Source organism: Pipistrellus hanaki (genome assembly GCF_964339955.1).
Source record: "Pipistrellus hanaki genome assembly, chromosome: 4".
Taxonomy (NCBI): Eukaryota; Metazoa; Chordata; class Mammalia; order Chiroptera; family Vespertilionidae; genus Pipistrellus; species Pipistrellus hanaki.
This window is the reverse complement of record NC_140506.1, coordinates 88,921,584-88,942,954: the sequence shown is the minus strand read 5'-3', so window position 1 is coordinate 88,942,954 and position 21,371 is coordinate 88,921,584. Positions and strand designations below refer to the sequence as shown.

The following is a 21,371-nucleotide window of genomic DNA, read 5'->3' as shown; positions in this document are numbered from 1 at the left end:
CTTGGTCTCAGCTCGACGCGTTTGCTCCCTGCCTCTGACACAGGGGACTGGGCACTGTGCTCAAGGACCTCAACCACAGGAACGAAAGCCTCGCTGCTCATCAGCCCTTCTGTGCAAACAGGGCTCTTCCCCACCAGTGTTAGGTCCTGCTCTGCAGTGCCACCTGGTCCACTTGGGGACACCCGTGCAGGAACTCTGGTCCTCCTCTGGGTTAAGTAGTCCCTCCGAAGAGCTGCCTGGTGAGCAGGAGACCAGGTCTCCACCATGGACTTACGTTCTGGCAGGGAGTAGCCCCTGTAGCACCCATGAGTCCATAGCCACTGCCTGAGGAGCCTTCCCACGAGTCAACCCTCCTGGCAGGCCCTGGGCTCCTCTGGCTCTTCCACGGTGCTTTCACAGGAGGGCGTCGCTCTGTGACATCTTCCCATATCTACCCTCCGTGCCCACAATCATTCCCCCTGCTCCAGCCAGCAGTCAACACCTTCACAGAACACCAGCCTGCCTGTAGCAAAGGCTGGACAGACACCTGCACTCTGCTGGGATCTTCCCAACTTACCTGGAGGCATGTAGGCTCCATCTGCACTCACGTGTGGAGGGATGAAGCCAGGCTGGGGCATTGAGTGACCAGGTGGCTCATAAGGTGGAGGGCCAATGTCTGCAGGAGGCAGTGACATGCCTGCGGGGGGCTGCACCACAGCAGGGGAGGTTTGGCCTGGACAGAAGGAAGGAAAAGAAATGCAGAGGGCCCTAGCCCACTGTCAGTGGGAGGGGCTGCTCCAGACACAACTTCAGCAGCTGGAGTGGGCAAGGGAAAGGGCACTGAACCCTACCTGGGGTTGGCAGGGCTCCACTTTTCTCCTCCAGGAGGGGGGCTGTGGGGCCTCCAGGATAAGGAGGCGGCGGGTCATTAGACATCTTCGAGGCTTCTCCTGAACCTGGAGGGAAAACCCAGACGTGAACTATGCTCCCAGCTCCCTTATTGCCAGTCACGTACTGAGGTGTCAAGGGGCTGCTTTGTGTCTGTTCTCCGAGAGCCACCCTCGTGGCTGAGCCCAAGGACATGGGGCCTCCTATGGTTCCTACTGCAGGTGTCCCCTGCTTTTGGGGCTCAGGCCACCTTTTAATCCCATGCAAATCTCCACTGGGCAGAGCAGCGCTGACAGGTGGGACTGATTTTCTTGAGGAGAGTGGCCACCAGGTTCCCTGTAGATCCTGCAGATGCCCCACATTGCCAGGGGTGACCAGCCCAGAGCCTTCATCCTCCACATTTCAAGAAGGTACTAACCTCAGTGGTCACCTGCACTTACTGTGTGAAAGCCGAGGGTGAGGGAAACCGGGCGAGGAGGATAGAACCCAATCAGTAAGGAGGACAGAAGCTGGTGAGGTGAACCCCCAACCCCCATGGCGAACCTAATCTAGGGCTCCCCAATGCAGCTTGAGCACGGGTCCTCTCCTCCCCTGACATTCAAGGAGTGCTGTGCCAACCTCGTGCCAGGGCACTGTGTCCTTGTGGGAGGGGACCTGGGAGACTTCTTACCTCAAGTCCTAGGTGCTCAGAGCTGGTAGACAGGTGAGGCTCCTTCCAGTGCTGGCAGGACTGTGGGGAGCTGTTTCATGGGGAGAACAAGCAGCTCCCTTAGCACCAGGGCTGGGCCGGACCTGGAAGCCACACTCCCTCCCTCATTCATCTGGTCTCCCCCCCGCCCCCCTGCTGCCCAGCGCAGTGCCTTCCCTCGTACCTACCCACTCCTGAGATCCCCCTTCCCCTCTCTCGGCTGTTCTCTCCCAGGGGCCAGGGCTGGTCCTCTGCCTCTCTCCCCACCAGGCCCCAGCACCAGCTCTCAGAGCCGGCTGTGCCCTTCTTTGTAGGCGGAACAGGGTGGGAAGGAAGATGGTGTCAGTTAAATGGAACACTTTTCCTCATTTCCTTCACAAGGTTCACTGAGCAGCTGTATAGATTCTGAACAAAAGATCCAGTGAAGGCAACTCCCCTAGTGTATGTGGCTGCCTCCTACAGCCACTGGGCTCAGTTCAGAACCATATAGTGATGGAGGCCTCAAACAATCCTGCCAGGGGAGAGGGGTCCGGGAGTCACTAGGCTTAAATATTAATTCTAATGAGTTAGTGTCAGGGCCAGAGGGACTAAATCCAAGCAACAAAAAACAAAGATAAATTTTCTTAAAATTAAAAACTGCTTCAAAGGACACCATTAAAAAAATTGGAAAGAGAACCCACAGAAAGGGAAATTTTTACAAACCATACGTCTGCTTAAGGGACTTGCACTTAGACTATATAAAGAACTCTTATAACTCATTAATAAGACAACCCAATTAAAAAGTGGGCAAAAGATCTGAGTAGACATTTCTCTAAAGATAAACAAATGCCCAATAAGCACACAAAAAGAGGCTGAATACTGTTAGCCAAAAGGGAAATGCAAATAAAAACCAAAATAAGGCACCATTTCATACCAAGTTAAAATGAAAAAGTAAGTATTATGTAGAGAAACTGGAACTCTCACATTGCTTGGGGGGAGGGGGAGTGTTGTAAAAATGGTGCACCTGCTATAGAAAATGGCAACTGATGGTAAGAGTTACCACGTGACTCAGTAATTCCACTCCTAGGTATATACTCAAGATAATTGAAAAACAGTGTCCACACAAAAATTTCCCCATGGATGTTCATAGTAACATTATTCATAATAGCTGGAAAGTATACATAACTCATGTTCACCAACTGAAAAATGGATACACTCATACAGTAGACTATTATTTGGTCATAAAAAGGAATGAAGCATTGACACACACTACAACATGGATGAACCTTGAAAACATGCTCAGTGGCCCCACTAGTGTGGTTGAATGTTGACCTGTGAACCAGGTCATGGTTCGATTCCCAGTCAGGGCACATACATGCCCAAGCTGTGGTTTCAGTCCCCAGTAGGGGGTGTGCAGGAGGCTGCTGATCAATGATTCTCATCATTGATGTTTCTATCTCCTCACTTCCTCTCTGAAGGCAAGAAAAAATATATTTTTAATAGAAGGACCGCGTATTTTATGATCCTTATATAAAACATACAGAACAGGCAAATCCAGGGGCTGGAGGAGGGGATGGATGGCCAGAGAGAATGGCGAGTGTGGAATTTCCTTTTGGGGTGATGAAAGAAATGTTCTAAAACTGACTAATGATGGTTGTATAATTTTGTGAATATACCAAAACCATTGAATTATATACATACTTTAAGTGGACAAACTGTACAGTATATGATTATGTCAGTAAAACATTTAAAAACAAAGAAAATAAAATTGCCCAATTTTATCATCCTAATGTCCCAGTCTCTCTGCATGTTTCTGTTAGTCTGTATGCACAGGCACTTATATTTTTATATACTGGCTATCATGACCAACAGTTTTAAATTATTTTAATGTCATATATTTCCTTCATGACTATCAATTTTACTATTTCCTAAAATGGGCCCTCACTGTTTATTTGACCGTCCCCTGAGGCATTTAGAATGCTACTTATTACTTTCATTAAAGAAAACAACAGGGAACACCTTTGGGCAATGTTCTTTTCATTTCTTGGATTATTTCCTTGAGCTAAACTTGCCAGAAATGGTATCAACATGTTATGCCTTTAGTGAAGGATGATGTTAACTGATAGTGCAAACTTTGGATACTGCTATCAATTTGTAATGTTAAGATGACACCGGCAAAAATTCAGAACCACCATCAGCCTGAAATCTGGCTGAATGGAAGTCCTACAACTAGAGAATTAAAGAAGAAAACAGCCTTAGCTGGTTTGGCTCAGTGGATAGAGTGCCAGCCCATGGACTAAAGGGTCCTGGGTTCGATTCTGGTCAAGGGCACGTACGCTCGATCCCTGGCCCTGGTCAGAATGGGTGTTGGAAGCAGCTAATCGATCCACACTGATGTTTCTTTTCTGTTTTTCCCCCTCCCTTCTACTCTCTCTAAAAATCAATGGGAGCCGAAACTGGTTTGGCTCAGTGGATAGAGCGTCAGCCTACGGACTGAAAGGTCCTTGGTTCGATTCCAGTCAAGGGCATGTACCTTGGTTGTGGGCACATCCCCAATAGGGGGTGTGCAAGAGGCAGCTGATCGATGATTCCCTCTCATCCATGTTTCTCTCTATCCCTCTCTCTTCCTCTTTGTAAAAAATCAATAAAATATATTTTTTAAAAATAAATAAATAAAAATCAATGGAAAAATATCCTCAGGTAAGGATTAGCAAAAAAAAAAAAAAAAAAAAAAAAAAAGAAAGAAAGAAAAAGAAAGCACATTGAGACTGATAGGAGGGGTGGAGCCACAGAACAAGTTGGTCTGACACCCACGAAGCTTTTTTTTTTTTTTTTTTTTCTTTTTTTCATCTTCACCTGAAGATATTTTTTTTCCATTGATATTTAGAGAGAGATGAAGGAAGGAAGGAAAGGAAGGGTGAGGAGGGGAGGGGGAAATAGGGGAAACGAGGGGGAGAGGGAGAGGGAGGAAGAGAGAAAGAGAGAGAGAGAGAGAGAGAGAGAAAGAGAGAGAAAGAGAGACTGAAATTGAAGAGTCAGTGGATAGAGTGTAGGCCTGCAGACTCAAGGGTCCCAGGTTCAATTCCAGTCAAAGGCATGTACCTTGGTTGTGGGTATATCCCCAGTAAGGGGTGTGCAGGAGGCAGCTGATTGATGTTTCTAACTCTCTCTCTCCCTTTCTCTCTGTAAAAAAACAATAAAATATATTTTTAAAAGAGAGAGAGAGAGAGAGAGAGAGAGAGAGAGAGAGAGAGAGAGAGAGAGAGGCATTGATTGGTTGCCTCCTGTACATGCCCTGACTGGGAAGGGGATCGAACCTGCAACCGAGGTACATGTCCTCGACCAGGAATCAAACCCGACCCTTTGGTCCGTGGGCTGATGATCTAACTACTGAACAAAACTGGCCGGGGCCATGTGTGTGGCGTTTTTTAATCTTGGCTACAGAGGTATCCGGTGAGGAGCAAGGGGTCCCAGCCTCACACCAAACCCTTCAGGCCAGGGCTCCAGACCCGGAAAGAGAAGCCCTGTAACTTCGGGCTATAAAAACCACAAAGTTCCTCTTAAATGGCCAGTGCATGGACTTACTCAGACTACTCACTCTCAGCTCCAGCACTGGGACAGTGGCTTGCGGGGGATACAGGTACATGCAGGGAGGAACTGGACTGTCTGGCATTGGGGGGTGGCTTTCTTCCAGACAGAGGTGCTGGCAGGGGTCATTGTCCCCATGCTGAGACCTCCTCTGTTGCAGAGCTAACTGGCAGGCACCACATCTGAGTCTCCATCAACCTGGCCTACACTGTTGACTCTGTCCTGGTGATTCCCTGAGACCCTGCCCACCAAATTTGTAGCCCCACCCAAGTTGTTTGGAGAGGCTTTCCAAACGAGAATGGCCTGTCCTGATTCAGGCTTCAGACTAAAATCTCTTAACCATTTGTACAGCATAAGACGCAAGCAGCAGACCTTTTTAAATTAAATTCAAAATATCGTGGTATGTGGGGATGGTTTCTGTTTTGGGTGGCAGTTAACTGGTTAAACAAACAGCAGCTGATGTCAGCGTAGCTCCTACCTGGGGTTTCTCAATATGAGACATGAGGTCTAGTAACAGCCTATCTTGCTGTTTAAGCCCAACACAAGTAGCAGCATCTATAGATTGCTCGTAGCTCCAGCTGGGTGGCCCCAGCAGAGGCTGACTTTGCACCTCCCGGGAGGCCAGAGCCAGTGCACCTGGCGGACAGCTTCACACCATACCATATTACAACTCTACAGATCACAAGCGACACACTCAAAGGGCAGACTCAGTGAGCACCAAAGCCCAATTAAAACAAGCCCTGCTCCATAGTGTCAGCTCCTGCATAGCAGCTCTCCCACGTAGTCACAGCAGGTCCTTCCTCATAGCCAACTGGCCTGGGGGTCAATTCCTCCCAGTGATGCCAACAACAATCAAGTACAACAAAACTGCACACAGCCCACCAAAGGGCACACCTCGAGTGCACACCTAGAGTGAGCCACTGGGCCCTACAGGCCACTCTACCAATTCTCGGAGATATAGTGGCTCTACCTAATACACAGAAACAAACACAGGGAAGTAGCCCAAATGCTGAGACAAACAAGTCACAAATGAGAAAAACAAAGAAACTCCAGAAAAAGAACTAAATGAAATGGAAGCAAACTACTAGATATAGAGTTCAAAACAATGGTTATAGAGATGCTCAAGAATCTTAATGAGAGTTTCAAAAGCCTTAGTGAGAATTTTAAGGATCTTAGTGAAACAAAGACATGAAAAAGGACCAGACAGAAATTAAGCATACACTAACTGAAATAAAGAATAATTTGTAGGGAATCAATAGTAGAATAGAGGAAGCTGAAAATCAGTGATTTGGAATATGAAGAGCCAAAAAACCCAATCAGAAGTGCAGAAAGAAAAAAAAGAATTCAAAAATACGAAGATAGTATAAGGAGCCTCTGGGACAATTGCAAGCATACCAACATTTGTATCCCAGGGGTGCCAGAAAGACAAGAGAGAGCAAAATATTGAAAATCTATCTGAAGAAATGATAACAGAAATCCTAATATATAAAAACGCAGGGTCTGTAACGACCGGACGAACAGTCCATTCCCTGGCCCTCAGGCTCCATTGATCAGGGGATAGCTAACGGGGGCACTGGGGGCCCTCTGGCAGCAGTGACTGGTGAGCAGGTGGAAGGCAGACCGCTTGGTCCCTACCCCGGCACCCAGGCTTCCATTGGCCAGGTGATGGCTAACGGAACCGGAGTGAGGGGCACAGAGTGAGTGGCATGGCAGGGCTGGCGAGCTGCTAGAAGGAAGGCCTCTTGGTCCCTCCTCCTGGCCCTCAGACTCCAATCTATCGGTGGCGGAGGCGGGGCGGGACTGGGGACTGGCTTCCTTAGACCAGAGGACAGGACAGGCACCAACGGACTGGGGCAGCTGGCACGATCCCACAGCACTGCCGGCCTCCTGGAACTCGGCCTCGGCACTGCGGCCGCTTCCCCTCCCTAGATGCTCCACCAGGAAGAAAGGATACCAGCAGCAGCACCAGGGCGACCAGGGGTGACTGACTGCTCTCCCTGTGCTTCCTCCAGGTCACTCGAGCTGGGCCTACCCACCCCGCTTCAGATGAAATGTGAGCACTGCACACGGAAGGAATATAGTAAAACAACAAAACTGATGGCCAAGAGAACGCCACAGTCAGTGTCCGGAGTCCGGCTCAGGGGAACGGAGAGAAGGGAGAATTCCATAAGCTGGCCTATGACAAGGTATTTCTGAGTGACTGCCTGGCTTGTGCCAGGTGTGTGACCGCAGAGGAAGAAGTTCAAGTTTCTCAACAGAACGGCAAGGACTTCTTCCGTGTTCTGAACCTTATTACTGAGAAATCTGATACCTCACAGCACAAGGTGCTGGCAGTGCCCATGTGTCCTCAGTATCTGCCCTATTTTGCTGCTAAATTCAGCCTCAGTGTCACTGATGCATCGAGAAGGCTCTGCGGCTTTCTCAAAAGCCTTGGGGTGCACTGTCTTTGACGTGAAGATAGCTGCGGACTTCAGCATCCTGGAGAGTCGGAAGGAATTTGTGTGTCGGTACTGCCAGCACCGTGAGGAAGAGCCCCAGCTACCCATGCGGACCTCCGCCTGCCCCGGCTGGGACCGATATGCAGAGCGTGTGCTGGGTCACCCATCACCCTCACCTCTGCACAACCACATCTCCCCAGCAGATTATGGGCTCTCTGGTGAAGGATTACTTCACCACACAGCAGAGCCTGTCCCCAGAAAGACTTGCCACATCATTGTGGCCCCATGTTATGACAAGATGGAAGCCCTTTGAGAAAATGCTCCCACAGCTTTGCATAGTTCCCAGGGTGCTGACTGCGTGTTAACTTCAGGTGAAATTGTCCAGATAATGGAGCAAAGTGACCTCCACCATATATTATAAATAATAACAGAAAACTGGAGACATGGAGGAGAAGGTGGGCTCCATGAGGGTGCCAGCTCTGATGGGTACTTGGCACACATCTTCAGGCACATGGCCAAGGAGCTGTTCAATGAGGACGTGGGGGTGCTCACCTGCCGCACCCTGAGGAACAGAGACTTCCAGGAGGTCACCCTTGAAAGGGACGGAGAGGTTCCGCTACACTTTGAGGCTGCTTACGGCTTTCGGAACATCCAGAAGTGGTCCTGAAGCTGTAGAGGGGCGAGTTCCCTGCCACTTTGTAGAGGCTCTGGCCTGCGCCAGGGATGCCTAAGTGCAGGGGCCAGGCCCAGGCGGAGGACGGGCATGTGGACAGGGCACTGCTGTGGCAGATGAAAGGCATCTACGCTGCCATCCGGTGTGGCCCCGGAGACCAGTGCCCATGTGCAGGAGCTGTACCAGGAGTGGCTGGGGGGAAGGGGCATGAGACTCTCCCCGGCCCAGGCAGCCCTGCACACTGCCTAGCAGGGCCCAGGGCAGCCGGCCAGGACATCAAGTGGTAAAGGTCCAGCAGATGCCCGGCCTTCAGGCTGCCTAAAGAGGGGCGTCAGACACGTGAAGGAAAGGCTTAGCATCTCTGTCATCACTGTAGTTTTCAGAATTGCCTGCTCCCCATCTGTCGGCTCCCTCCCTCTCAGGGGCACTGTCATCGTCACATGGATGCAACTGAAATACTGTATCTCGAGAGGATTGCCCCAATGTACATATATCCTTTTATCCGACGATGAAAAAATCCCAAAGAACAAGAATGGAGACAGACTACTCTCCTTTAGGCTAAAAAAAACAACAACCCAGAAGTGTCCTGCAAAGAGCTGAGACTTGGTTCTAGCCACACGCCTCAGAGAGACTGGATGAGGAAATGGCCCAGTTTGGCTCTGACTTTACCCACTTATGTTATTCTTTTTTTTTTTTTTTTTTTAGAAAGTTGTCATTTTTTTCTTTCTTTAAAAAAAAATATTTTATTGATTTTTTACTGAGAGGAAGAGAGGGATAGAGAGTTAGAAACATCGATGAGAGAGAATCATCAATCAGCTGCCTCTTGCACACCCCCTACTGGGGATGTGCCCGCAACCAAGGTACATGCCCTTGACCGGAATCGAACCTGGGACCTTTCAGTCCGCAGACCGACGCTCTCTCCACTGAGCCAAACCAGTTTCGGCCACTTATGTTATTCTTGAAGATGTCTTTGCCACAGTGAGAATAAACTGCCACCTTTTGGAATAAGGGTTCATACGAAAGTCTGCATTCCCAACTTTTCTTGAAACAGATCTATGTTCTGCAGCTGTGGCCACTGTCCTGAGATCAGGTCCTGTCAACCAGGTCCTGTTGCTCGGAATCGGGGCACTGGAGAGGAAGCCCCTTCCCTCTCCCCCGTGCCATTTTTCATTCAGGGATTGAGCTGAACTCACTTTGGGGGAGGCCTGGCAAAGGTGACAGGTGTCACAGATGGAAGGATGGAGGATGGAGAGGCAGACACCCTGTTCGGTCCTTCCCTGGGTGGGGTCAGGCAGATGAAGGCTGGCCAGCCCACCCCACAATTGGGTGAGATAGCGTCCTCTGTGTCCACCTCTCACCTGTGGGCCCGGCCACTCCCCTCAGCTCCGGACAGCCCTCCGTGTTCCACCACAGTGCACTCTGCCCTCACATGCTGCTCGCCCTAAGTGAGAAGGAAGAGAGCAGCTGGCCCACACAACTACACAGAAAGACACGGCTCACGGCTGGCGAGTGCAGTGGCAGTGGCGCGAGCCTCTCTTGCATCTGTGGCAGCGGTAAGGAGCAGTGAGACGAGTGGTAAGGAGCAGTGAGCAGGCGGGCGGTAAGGAGCGAGGGGTCCCAGACTGAGAGACGGATTTCCAACTGTCGGGTGCATGCTGGGTCGAGGGACCCCCCCCCACAGTGTATGAATTTCATGCACCGTGCCTCTAGTAGACTTATAAAAGTTCAGGAAGCGCAAAGAGTCCCAAACAAGAGGAACCCTAAGAGGCCCAAACAAAGACATCATAATTAAAATGCTAAAGGTAAAGACAAAGAGAGAATCTTAAAAGCAGCAAGAGAAAAGCAGTTAGTTACCTACAAGGGAGTGCCCATACCACTGTCAGCTGATTTCTCAACAGAAACTTTGCAGGCCAGAAGGGAATGGCAAGAAATATTCAAAGTGATGAATAGCAAGGATCTAGAGCCAAGATTATTCTATCCAGCAAAGCTATCACTTAGAATTGAAGGTCAATTAAAGAGCTTCACAGACAAGAAAAAGCTAAAGGAGTTTATTACCACCAAACCAGTATTACATAAAATGTACAAGGGCATTCCTTTTTTTTTTTTTTTTTTTTTTTAAATATATAGTTATTGATTTCAGGGAGGAAGGGAGAGGGAGAGAGAGATAGAAACATCAATGATGATGGAAAATCATTGATTGGCTGCCTCCTGCAAACCCCACATTGGGGATTGAGCAACAACCCTGGGATGTGCCCTTGACTGGAATCAAACCTGGGACCTTTTAGTGGGAGGAGGAAGAGAGGGAGGAAGAGGGATAGTGGGAGGGGGAGAGGAGTCAGAAGAGAGATAAAAATTATGAATAATAAAATGGCAATATCTACATATCAACAACTGAACCTAAAAACCAAAATAAACAAACAGGAATCTAATGAACAAAATAAACTGATAAATAAAATAGAACCAGAGGCATGGAAACATGGAACAGTTGGATGAATCTCAGAGGGAAAGGGGAGGGTGGGAAGAGATTAACCAAATAACTTATATACAGTACCTATGGACACAAACAATAGGGTGGTAGAGGCCTGGGATGGGGTGGGAACTGGGTGGAGGGGGACAGAGGGGGGAGAAAGAGGGAACATCTATAATACTCTCAACAATAAAGATTTTTTTTTAAAAGATGACATTTGATTACTTTTATTTCTTTGACCACCATGAGGCAGAACATCTTCCCAAGTATTTACCTTCTAATGGGAGAAAAGGAGCCTTAAGAGGCTTGACTGGTAACTGTGGAAAACTAATACACCACGTCTGTTGGAATGTGGGCCAGCACAAACTCCCATTCTGTGTCCATCTGGGTGTCACCACTGTCCACCATGCAGCCCCAGTCACCGGAGAACTAGCCAAGCCCTGGGATGCTCTGAGCGGCCAGGAAGAACTGCACTGCACCAGCTGAGTCACCGGAGCACCTTTCCGTTCTAGGCGAGAGGAAGTAGCCTGGGTCCAACAAGCCCTCCATGCCCAGGAAACATGCACACGTGTGCACACACACTAAGTATCACCTCTGAGGATGCATCATGGCCTGCTCTTTCATCAAAATCACTGGATCTAATTCTGTTGTCTCCCAGAGTGCAAGAGTTCTATTTCTGGAATTCTTCCACCATAATGATAGCACATACAGGGTGAAGGCCGCCCTCCTGTCCCCAGCCCTGAGCTGTCCTCTGTGCCTACAGCAGGCGCTGCTACAGGCCACCCACACTTGGAACAGGCCCAGGGACGCTTCCACTCTGGACACTGACACAGGCACCAGAACCCCTTCCCCGCCCCTTTCCGTGGGGAACTGGGCCCTACTGCTCCTCTGTCTTCTCCCCTCCCCTTCGCATCCACACTCACCCTCTGGCTACCTTCCTGAACTGCGGCAGACAGGGGTAGGCCCTTTGATATGAAGGAGAGATTTCTGAAAAAATGGCTCGTGAAGATTTCCAGAATTCAAACCCCAGTTCCCTACCACCTGTCTCCCATTAAAAAGCCAAATGTGCATTTCCACAAACCTCCACTGTCTAAGGTGCAATAAAAACTACAGGAATGAAGTATTTTTTTTAAAAATATATTTTTATTGATTTTGTACAGAGAGGAAGGGAGAGAGATAGAGAGTTAGAAACATCGATGAGAGAGAGTCATCGATCAGCTGCCTCCCGCACACCCCCCACTGGGGATATGCCCGCAACCAAGGTACATGTCCTTGACCGGAATCGAACCCGGGACCCTTCAGTCCCCAAGCCGACGCTCTATCCATTGAGCCAAACCGGTCCCGAAAGGAATGAAGTATTTTTAAAAAATCACTTCTGAAAGCCAAACAATTTTTCAATAACTGCATACTACAAAAATTAATCCGGCCAGTGTGGCTCAGTGATTGAGCATCAGTCCATAAACCAAGCGGTCTCTGGTTGATTCTGTCAGGGCACATGCCTCGGCTGCAGGCTCAGTCCCCAGTGTGGGGGGTGCAGGAGGCAGCTGACCAATCTCTCTCATCAATACTTCTCTCTCTTTATCCTTCTCCCTTCCTCTCTCTAAAAATCAATAAAAACATATTTTTTAAAAATGCACACTACACAAATTTATGCTACAAACACAAACATGGCATTGAGATCTCAGCCCCTGGAATTTTGCTGTTGGGCAGGTGCCCGAGTATGGGCTCTGAGAGGCTCAGATCAGTGGTTTGCAGCTCCCAGCAGAAGAGAGCAAGGCCTGGGTCCTGGGAGCTCAATAAAGTCAACGTGCGGCGCCGGAAACCCTAGACAGGTCTCTCCGCCTCCCATTTATTATAAGTTCCGTAGCTATGAATTGGTGGAAATAGGGAATTATCTGAAAACCTTTACAAGTTTATCATTAAACAGAACAGGAACTCCTCTGGAGGCCCAAAGTACTTTACACAGTATACCCCTTTACAGCCTCTGGATTTTGTGGATGCAAAGGTATTACCCCGTCAAAATAATAATACAATAGCCCTGGCTGGTTTCCTCAGTGATTGGAGAGGGTTTGATTCCCAGTCAGGGACATGTACCTCGGTTACAGGCTCCCATCCCCAGCCCCCCAATGGATGTTCTCTCTCACATCGAGGTTCCTGTCTGTCTACTCTCTCCTGCCTCCCCTCTCTAAAAAAGTCAATGGTAAAAATGTCCTTGGTGAGGATTAAATAAATAATAAAGCGAATTCCCTCAGAACAGAGCTAGAGACTCACATGACTGCTCAGCAGCTGACCAGCCAAAGCCGTGCAGACCCCAAGCGGCACACAGGTGTGAGGGCACAGAGAGGGCCACGGGCTCAGACTCCACCTGCCTCAGGTTTCATGAGCACCTCGCTCTTCCGGACTCACCGTGAGCATCGGGCAGAGGTGTTCTCAGAGAGCCGGAGCTTTAAGTGAGAGAAGTCCTTGTGTAATAGCACTGGCCCACCTGTCCAAGGCCCTCCGACATTCAGCAACGATCACACCGATACAGGCTGAGAGGGTAGTGTATTCCAGGAACACACTTCTCTTTCAAGCTTTGTGGGGTTGCACAAGTCCAAGAGTCATCCCTGAGGAAGGACCTAGAGGGTAATTCTCACACCACAACCAGAATCAGGTCAACATTCCTTGGGCGCAAGCATGAGTTCAGTCCTCAGACCAGCCTGCAGGTGGCTCTTTGGCTTCTTCATTTTAGAGAAAGTCAACCCAACTCAGTTACATGCCCAGGTCACAGAGCCTTGTAAGTCACACGTTTAGATATTTTCAAGGGACTCCTCTGAGCCTTCAATTCCCATTCACCAGTTTTCAGGCAATTCTGGGGATGCTGAAAAACATCTCATTTAGCGCTAAAAAAAAAAGTGAGGTGCTGCTGCCCCAACCCCGATGGCTCCTACTGTAGAAGCCACTGGCCCCTGGGAAGTAGAGCCACTCCAGAAATGTGTGGAGGGCAGAGGCTGGGTTTCTGGGGCTTTGAGGATCTGATTGGCAAAGATCAATAGGAGTTTGTGGCAGGTGCTGGCGCTGCCTTGACTGCATTGAGGTCCTGCCCGGAAGAAACAGTCAGGGCAGGAGGCAGCGGGGGATGACCGAGAAGGCTCAAGACTCTCGAGTACACACTGAGCCTCAGCTTCCCCATGCTGTTCACTGTAATTCCCATCACAGGCCTTGGTTCTGGAGGGGATCTGCAAGATAACTCAGGATGAAGAGGGCCTCAGGGGGAAGTCCCAGGGGAGCTGGGGACAGACTTAGGTGAGCCTCAAGGAGTAAGGGCGTGTTGTGTCCAGGAGAGAGAACGTGAGTGGTCTCTGGGATCCTTATGTATAAGGGAGCGGGGAGAGGGTGGCCTTGCATGTACCCCTTGGTCCACTGGGGGATAGTACGAGGACCACTTGAGACCAAATCAGTTCCCTGCACCCAAAACCAAACACAGCCTAGCACCCACTGTGCTTTTATGTAGGAGGGAATTACTCCAGTCACCCTAAAATGAGATGAAGTCCGCTTCCATGTCTGTCTGTGGACCCACTACCTGCCTACTCCCTATTGCAATCTCATCTCACCTGCCCAAGGGCACAGGCTTCTGGGCGTGAGGGTGGGGCAGGACAGCTCTGCCAGGCACAGGGCCAGGCACTTTCTGCAAAGCCACACTCTCTCCCAGCCCAGCAGCCACTGCAGAGTCTGGGCTTGCTCAGTGCTGAGCTGTTCCAGAGTGGAAAGTTCTGCTTGCACCCCAATATTGGAAGCCCAGCGTCAGCCCCTCCCTCTCTGGAGCCCTCATTCCTCCACCATCAGCATCTGTCACAGAGACTAATCAGGCCTCATATACACAGAGCAGCTCTTGAGTTTCTTCCAGCTGAGCTAGGAGGGGCCTAGTGAGGATTTCCCCAGCTGTGGGGATGAAAGCGATGTTCTGACACTCCTGCTGTGGGTTTTTAGGGTTCGTGGTCATGAAACTAAGTAAAACTGCTTTATTACCCACCGCCTCAACCCCAATCCCCGGCCCTGTCTTTATCCAACACAATACTCTAAGCAGCCACTGAGGAACGTGACAGCTCCAAGGAAAGGATGCAGCCTTTCAATGCGGGGCCAGGATGGCAAGAACCCAAGATACCCCCTCCCATTCACAGAGCAGCAAGGTTTGTCAGTCCCCCAGTTAATGGGCAAACAGGGAGAACATGGAAAGAGTGTGGATTTCTAGAGTCCAACAGCCCTGCCCTTGAATTGTGTGAATCATGGACCCTCCCCGAAGCCCAGTCTTCCTGAAGACCCGGGACTAGCACCTCTTCCTTCAGGCTGGCTACGTGAGAGCAGTGACGATGACACCTGCCCAGTACCTGGCAGACTTGCTGTGCGGGGGTGAAGAATGCTTTAAGGTGAAAGCACGTCCACTGAGGTGATGAATTAGACAGTGACATTAAAAACCTATGACACAGCCCTAACCGGTTTGGCTCAGTGGATAGAGCGTCGGCCTGCAGATTGAAGGGACCCAGGTTCGATTCTGGTCAAGGGCATGTACCTTGGTTGCGGGCACATCCCCAGAAGGGGGTGTGCAGGAGGGAGGCAGCTGATTTAATGTTTCTCTCTCATCGATGTTTCTAACTTTCTATCCCTCTCCCTTCCTCTCTGCAAAAAAATCAAAAAATATATATTAAAAAAAAACTCACTTATGACATTAAAACCACTAAACTGTGCACACTTTGAAAGGATGAACTGTATGGTGTGAATTATATCTAAAAACAAACAAACAAACAAACAAAAACACCAAAAAACCCAAAGCCCACACAGTTCTCTTTGTGCATGCTCAATAGAAATGAAAGAGGTGGCGAATCTTCACCTCTGGAATTAAAGCTTGACAGAAAGGCAAGGCTTTCCTTCGTTATAATTTGTTGTGTTTTTCTTTTGGTTTTTCATAATTAAAAACAAAACTTTGAAAAGAACACAACTGTAGGATAGGCCAGTGAGGGGCAGCTCTGATTCCTAGTGACATAAGGAAAAGGGGCAGGTCTCCACCTCCTGGCGCCCAATTTTAGCTGCTCTCGCCTCTGGGTGTCCCCATTTCCCAGAGAGGATTCAAAATACAAGCCCTCTGGGCCCTGGGAAACACTTTTGGCATTCTGTTCTGCTCCCAACTATTCACCACTCACTGCAGAGAACGCTGTGTTGATCCAGGGCTAAAGCCCGGCCAAATGGCAGCCTGAGGCAGCCCAGGCAGGCTCCGCTGGGAGCTGGAGATGCTCCTCATTGGCTACAGCCACTGCTGCAGACTTGATTCTACAGTGTAAATTGTCCAGCACACTGCCATGGGGTTCCAATCCTGGAGACCCCTCTCCCCAATCTCTTCAGCCCAGACAGGACCTGCAATGGGAACATACCAACCCCCTTCGTGAGGAAGGCCCCGCCTGAGAGGGTGAGGAAGGGCATTCTGAAAACGAGACCCATCCATCCACACATGAGTGGGCCCTCCTGGAGGACTGAGGATGGGCCACCAGAGCTTTTGAAAACTTTTGGTCTCAGGAGCTCCTTTTCATTCAATTATTGATGACTCCAAAAAGAATTTGTTTTGTGGGTTATATTTATTAGTTCTTACCATGTTAGAAATAAATAATTTTTAAAAAAATATTTTTTATTGATTTTTTTACAGAGAGGAAGGGAGAGGATAAGAGAGCTAGAAACATCAGATGAGAGAGAAACATCGACCAGCTGCCTCCTGCACCCCCCCCACCAGGGATGTGCTCCCAACCAATGTACATGCCCTTGACCGGAATCGAACCCGGGACCTTTCAGTCCACAGACTGACGCTCTACCGCTGAGCCAAACCGGTCTTGGCGTAAATGAGTAATTTTTAAAAGTACTTATTAATTCATTAAAAATAATAAACTCATTACATGCCAATATAAATAACTTAAATAACTACTTTCTGAAACAAATTTAACGAGAAGATTGGCCTTATTTTCATTTTTGCAAAACCTTTAAATGTCTGGCTTAAAAGAAGATAGCTGAGCTCTATCTGCTATTCTAGCCAATCTGTTGTGATATGGGATTTTGATTGTAGTACTTGAGAAAAATCCAGCCTCTCACAGACAAGTGATTAGAAAAGGGAGGGGCATTTGAAGAGTCTTTCAGATAACTGTAGATATTCTTCGATACTACACTTAAATTTGACAAGTTTCTTAAAGGTTGCAATATGGAACCTGAAACCTCAACAATGATGATTACACCTCATTGGCCCACCTCCCACTGTAATGGATATTTTATACAGGCACGGTTTTGTAACAGCATGCACAGGCCATTGGAAAATATCGGTTCACAAGTATGAGCCCTGGTCATGTAGACTTAGCAATGCTGACACATTTCATTATGTAATACCCCCCTCAAAAACTCACATTGTTAGCACCCCCCACCAATCTCCTCAGCAGAGCCTAGCAGGAAGCTCTCAAGGTCACAGTGGTAGGTACAAGTTTTCCAAAATTCTAACTAATTTTTATTTGAAAGGTCAAATTGTATCATTGGCAACAAATAGAATAACAAATCTATCATTTGGCAACATCTACAAAACAAAGGTGAGCTGTTTTCCTTGAAGTAGCAGGCTCACTGTGTTCATTTTCAAGAAAATATCTGCTAAATCCTTACGTCTGAATAGCCATAGTATGTGTGCCAGTTGTTCTCTTAAGAAAATATGGGGCACAAGGAAACAGCTAGTCCATCAGCTCACAACTCAAACTGCACCTGTGCTTTCCCTAGAGGCAGGCAGCATACTTCACGGGCGTGCTTTCTGTGTGCCTCACACTTCATCACACAGACTATTAAAAAGTTGTGTACTCGAGGATCAAGATTTAATAAAGCTAAAGATTTTTACTGCTTCCTCTTAAATGAAACTGGCTTGTGTGTGCATGTGCATGTGTGGTGAACACAGTTACAGCAATGACTGGCAGGGTTTGGTGCCACTGCCTTGGGTGGAACTCAGCCTAGCTGGAGTTTCACTCTCTTGCTTTGCACACCAATGTAACGCCAACACAATAAAAAAAAAGGGCAACAGGATAACATCTCAATGCTTATAAAAATAGAAACGTCGCAGGAAGCCTCCAGGAAACTGTTCCTCACCTTTAAAGGCCTGCGCTGTGCTAGAGGAACCCCCACTGAATGTGAGGCAGAGGGACCAAGAGCCCTGAGCCAGAGAGTGGACTGTCCTGGTGAGTCCCTAAGTCTGCTGCTGTGGCACCAAGGCCCCGCCCCAGGGGTGCTTGCTGCAATGTGCAAGGCTTAAAAGGAAGCAGCAGGCTAGTTCAGAGCCAGCTCCACCACTTTCTAGCTGTGTGACATGACTAAGCCTCAGTTTCCTAATTTGTAAATGGGGCACTAATGTTTACTTCTCAGAACTGGAGAAAAGTTTACAATAAACAGTGTATGCAAAATGCCCAGAGCAGCTCAGGGCCTAGCACACAAGAACATTGAGTAAACAGCCCCTGCTATCGTCATCATTCATAGTGGATGACTTCCAAGAGGAAGGAAAACAAAACAGGCACTGGAGCCTCTGCCAGGGCAGCTTCTGCTCCCACAGCGCGGGGATGCTGGTGTGCGCTCCCCACAGGACCCTGGGGGACTTGTAACCAAACCCAGCCTGCTTGGCTAGCCCAGCGAGTTCATCTGCAGCGCGGCCAGGAGGAGGCCACGTGCTCTGTGAGGCTCCTGAGACAAGCCCTGGAAAGGAAGAAACACTACAATCCTCCTACTGGGCCTCACACACCAGCATCGCTCCTGCCAACGGGCTGCCTGGAGCGCACGGCCAGTGATGCCCTGGGAAAGGCACTCTGCCCACCGACACGCTGGTGGCAGGAGCTGCAGGGCTGCCTCTCTCAGGGCTGGACTGGCCTGCTCCTGCCTCTCCCCAGAGGGGCTCACCCTCCCTGCAACCATAACACCAGGATGCCAGCTGGCCTCAGAGGGGCTCCTCTGTTCTCAGGAGGCAGGTTCTAGGCGCCTGGCCAGGAACAGGGCTTTGGGCTCTGCTGGGAATACTGAAAGGGAGCTCCCATCTGCTGAACAAAGGAGGTGCCCACTGCTCTGAGAGGAGCGGAGACTCATGAGGGAAACCAAACACTCTGCTAGGCCCCCTGGGTCTCTAGGGCCACCCAGAGGATGGGGTAAGAGGAGCATACTCTGCCTCTGCCAAACAGGCAGACTTGTTCCTTCCCAGGAGGCCTGGCCCACACATGACTCCATTATCCAACTCCACCTGCCCACCTGGGAGGCTGCATGAGAACTAAGACATGGATTGATCAGCCATGAAAGACCATGCAATGTGAGATGTCCTCACATGGTGTTAAGATGGGAAAGAGCCTTCTTTTTTTTCTTTGCTGTGGAATTCACAATTTATGAGAAGCACCTGGTGATTAAATCCCAAGTCTGTTAGCTCCTCTGATTCAAACAGCCCTGCTGTTCAAACTGTAAGACAAGTTACTCTCAGGGCTACATTCTTGCAACCCCTCCTCCCTGCTGTTTTTTTTTTGTTTGTTTGTTTTTTTACAACTCAGGAATAATTGGTAGAAAGTTCCCTTCCCCCCTTTCTCTTCAAACAAGCCTCTTTTGAACTCTTCATAACTTTTACTCTAAGCACGTCTTACAGGTCTGGAGAAATACTGATAAGGCACCTCCCTAGGACATCTGCCCCTGCCACACTGTCTCCTGAAAACTAAAACTGCAACCACCTTGATGTCTACTCAGTTTCAACCTCCAAACCCTCCTTGCGTCCTTGTTACCTAAAAGAGCAGGCCGCTGTTTATTCCTTGCCTTTGTATTGATTTGCAATGCACTGGGCTCATTCCTCATTGGGGTAAGTAAGATAAATTTCCTCTCTGCATCTCTTCTTTTAGTTGTGAATTCTTTCACAGCCCGAATCACCAGCCAAAATAACACAACAGAAACAAATGGGGCACTTATTTGCCAGGAATGACTGCTGACTCCCTGGGCAATGCCACATACCGTCCTGTTCCTTCAAGTCCCCCAGTCTGGGCTGAAGAACAGTTTGTGTGGTGGCCATTTAACAGAGGCCCTTGGAGGGGGATGGTGCTTCCTCTGGGCATAACCAACAGTTTGTTTGTGGTATCAGTCTGTATCTCTGACTGGGCAGGGTGCAGGTTGGGGAAGAGGCAGGGAGAGTGAGAGGTGGTGTCCCTGTCTTCCAGAAGACTACAATCAAGTTGGGGAGACAGGTGTTATAATCACACCAAAACCCAAAAACCTAATTACAAAGTGTCACCAATGGTGGACAGAAAAGTCTGGGGGACTGTGGAAGTACAGAAAATCAGACCCAATGCAGGAGTCAGGGAACATCTCTCCAAGCAAGCGGGAAAGAGGAAGTGGAGTTAATGGAACCAGCAGGCGAAGGAGGGGCAGGGAAACAGCAGAGTGCTATATATAAACAGGTGGTCCAGGACTGAAAAGCTCCCATTGTAGACTCCCAATTGTTACCGGATTCTAAGGCAGGAGGAATAGGGAAACTGAGACAGGAAAGTTAAAACAAGGCCCAACAGTGTGGGCAATTTGTAACCAGCTTGTAAATAATAAACCTTTACCTTCCTCAGCCAAGGACACCTGAGAGCAAATGGTTAAAAGCCTCCTAACAAGAGATGAAGGAGGGGGAAGGAGGAAAGGGAAAGGGGGGGAAAAAGGCAGTTTTACTCCCTCAGCAGAAAAGCCAGCAGTCCTGAAGCTTGGCGAGATAAAGTTGCCAGGTGTTTCTCATGAATTCTGGAAGGCCACAACAAACTAAAAAGAGATCTTGAGAATTAACCTTTACCAAAATATTCAACAAAGGAATTTTGAAATGTATAGACAGGAGGGTATATAACGCCTCGGACCCTCACCCAACTCCCTTCAGATTAGCTGTGAGCCCATCTGCACTTCAGAAGCTAGACGTACAGGTTGCTTGCTTTGCCTTTTCAATGAAGGTGCATGCTTTAACTGCCTTAATAGACTGGCTTTTCACAGCGCCAAGTTTAAACGAGAAGACAGGATGGAGTCTGGCGTCAGCCCTCTCCCACTGAGTCAGGGGGCTTTCCGGATCACCTCTCTGGTGTCAGTGAGAAGTGCCTCTAACAGAATCACTTGGCTTTCTCATGCTCACACCACCTCCACCCTCAGAGGTCTTAGCCAGCTCAGCAGGCCCTCGGGCTGCAAACTTGTAGCAGTGGCAGAATCGGGAAATCCAGAACACAGCCCATTTTCCATCACCCTCCTGATGGAAGCAGGATGAGAGCGCCAGTCCCTCTCAGACAGCATCACATGTGGCTGTGAACCATTTATTTTTACACTTGAACATGGATATATCTGTTGCCTTGGAATTTTAAATATTTCAAAACAAGACACAGAAAGGACCAGAAGGCAGGAATTATTTTCCCATCTGTTTCCTCCCACCTAGCCCTGCACGTTCCTCCCTGGTCAGTATCACAACTCAGAGCTGATGTATCGGCCTAAGCCCCAAATGTCCACCGGAAGGCTCATGCCCGGATGTCACAGGCTAAGCTAGAAGGGCAGAGTCCTCCCCACTAGAACTAAGTCTCACACGAGCCAACAGGCTCTCTAACTTCCTGGAATCTGTTTTCTCACCTGTGAAATGGCGGCAGCAGCCCCTGACCCACA

At 49.0% G+C, this 21,371-nt stretch overlaps 1 protein-coding gene and 1 pseudogene across 4 annotated transcripts in view; one reads left to right on the top strand and one right to left on the bottom strand.

Moving 5' to 3' along the window:
• CDIP1 (cell death inducing p53 target 1) overlaps positions 1 to 21,371 on the bottom strand; it is a 36,611-nt gene that overhangs the window by 1,908 nt on the left and 13,332 nt on the right. For all 3 annotated transcript variants that reach the window (XM_084882525.1, XM_084882524.1, XM_084882526.1), the window contains exons 2-4: positions 1,538 to 1,607; positions 831 to 935; positions 557 to 712 (exon numbers count right to left, since the gene is read on the bottom strand). In XM_084882525.1, the coding sequence (XP_084738651.1) occupies positions 557 to 712; positions 831 to 915 (241 nt within the window). In that variant the 5' untranslated portion in view covers positions 916 to 935; positions 1,538 to 1,607. The remainder of the gene's footprint in view (positions 1 to 556; positions 713 to 830; positions 936 to 1,537; positions 1,608 to 21,371) is intronic.
• Positions 4,285 to 11,834, top strand: LOC311621879 (nuclear prelamin A recognition factor-like; annotated as a pseudogene). The gene has a single exon. The product of its transcript is annotated as a nuclear prelamin A recognition factor-like (transcript).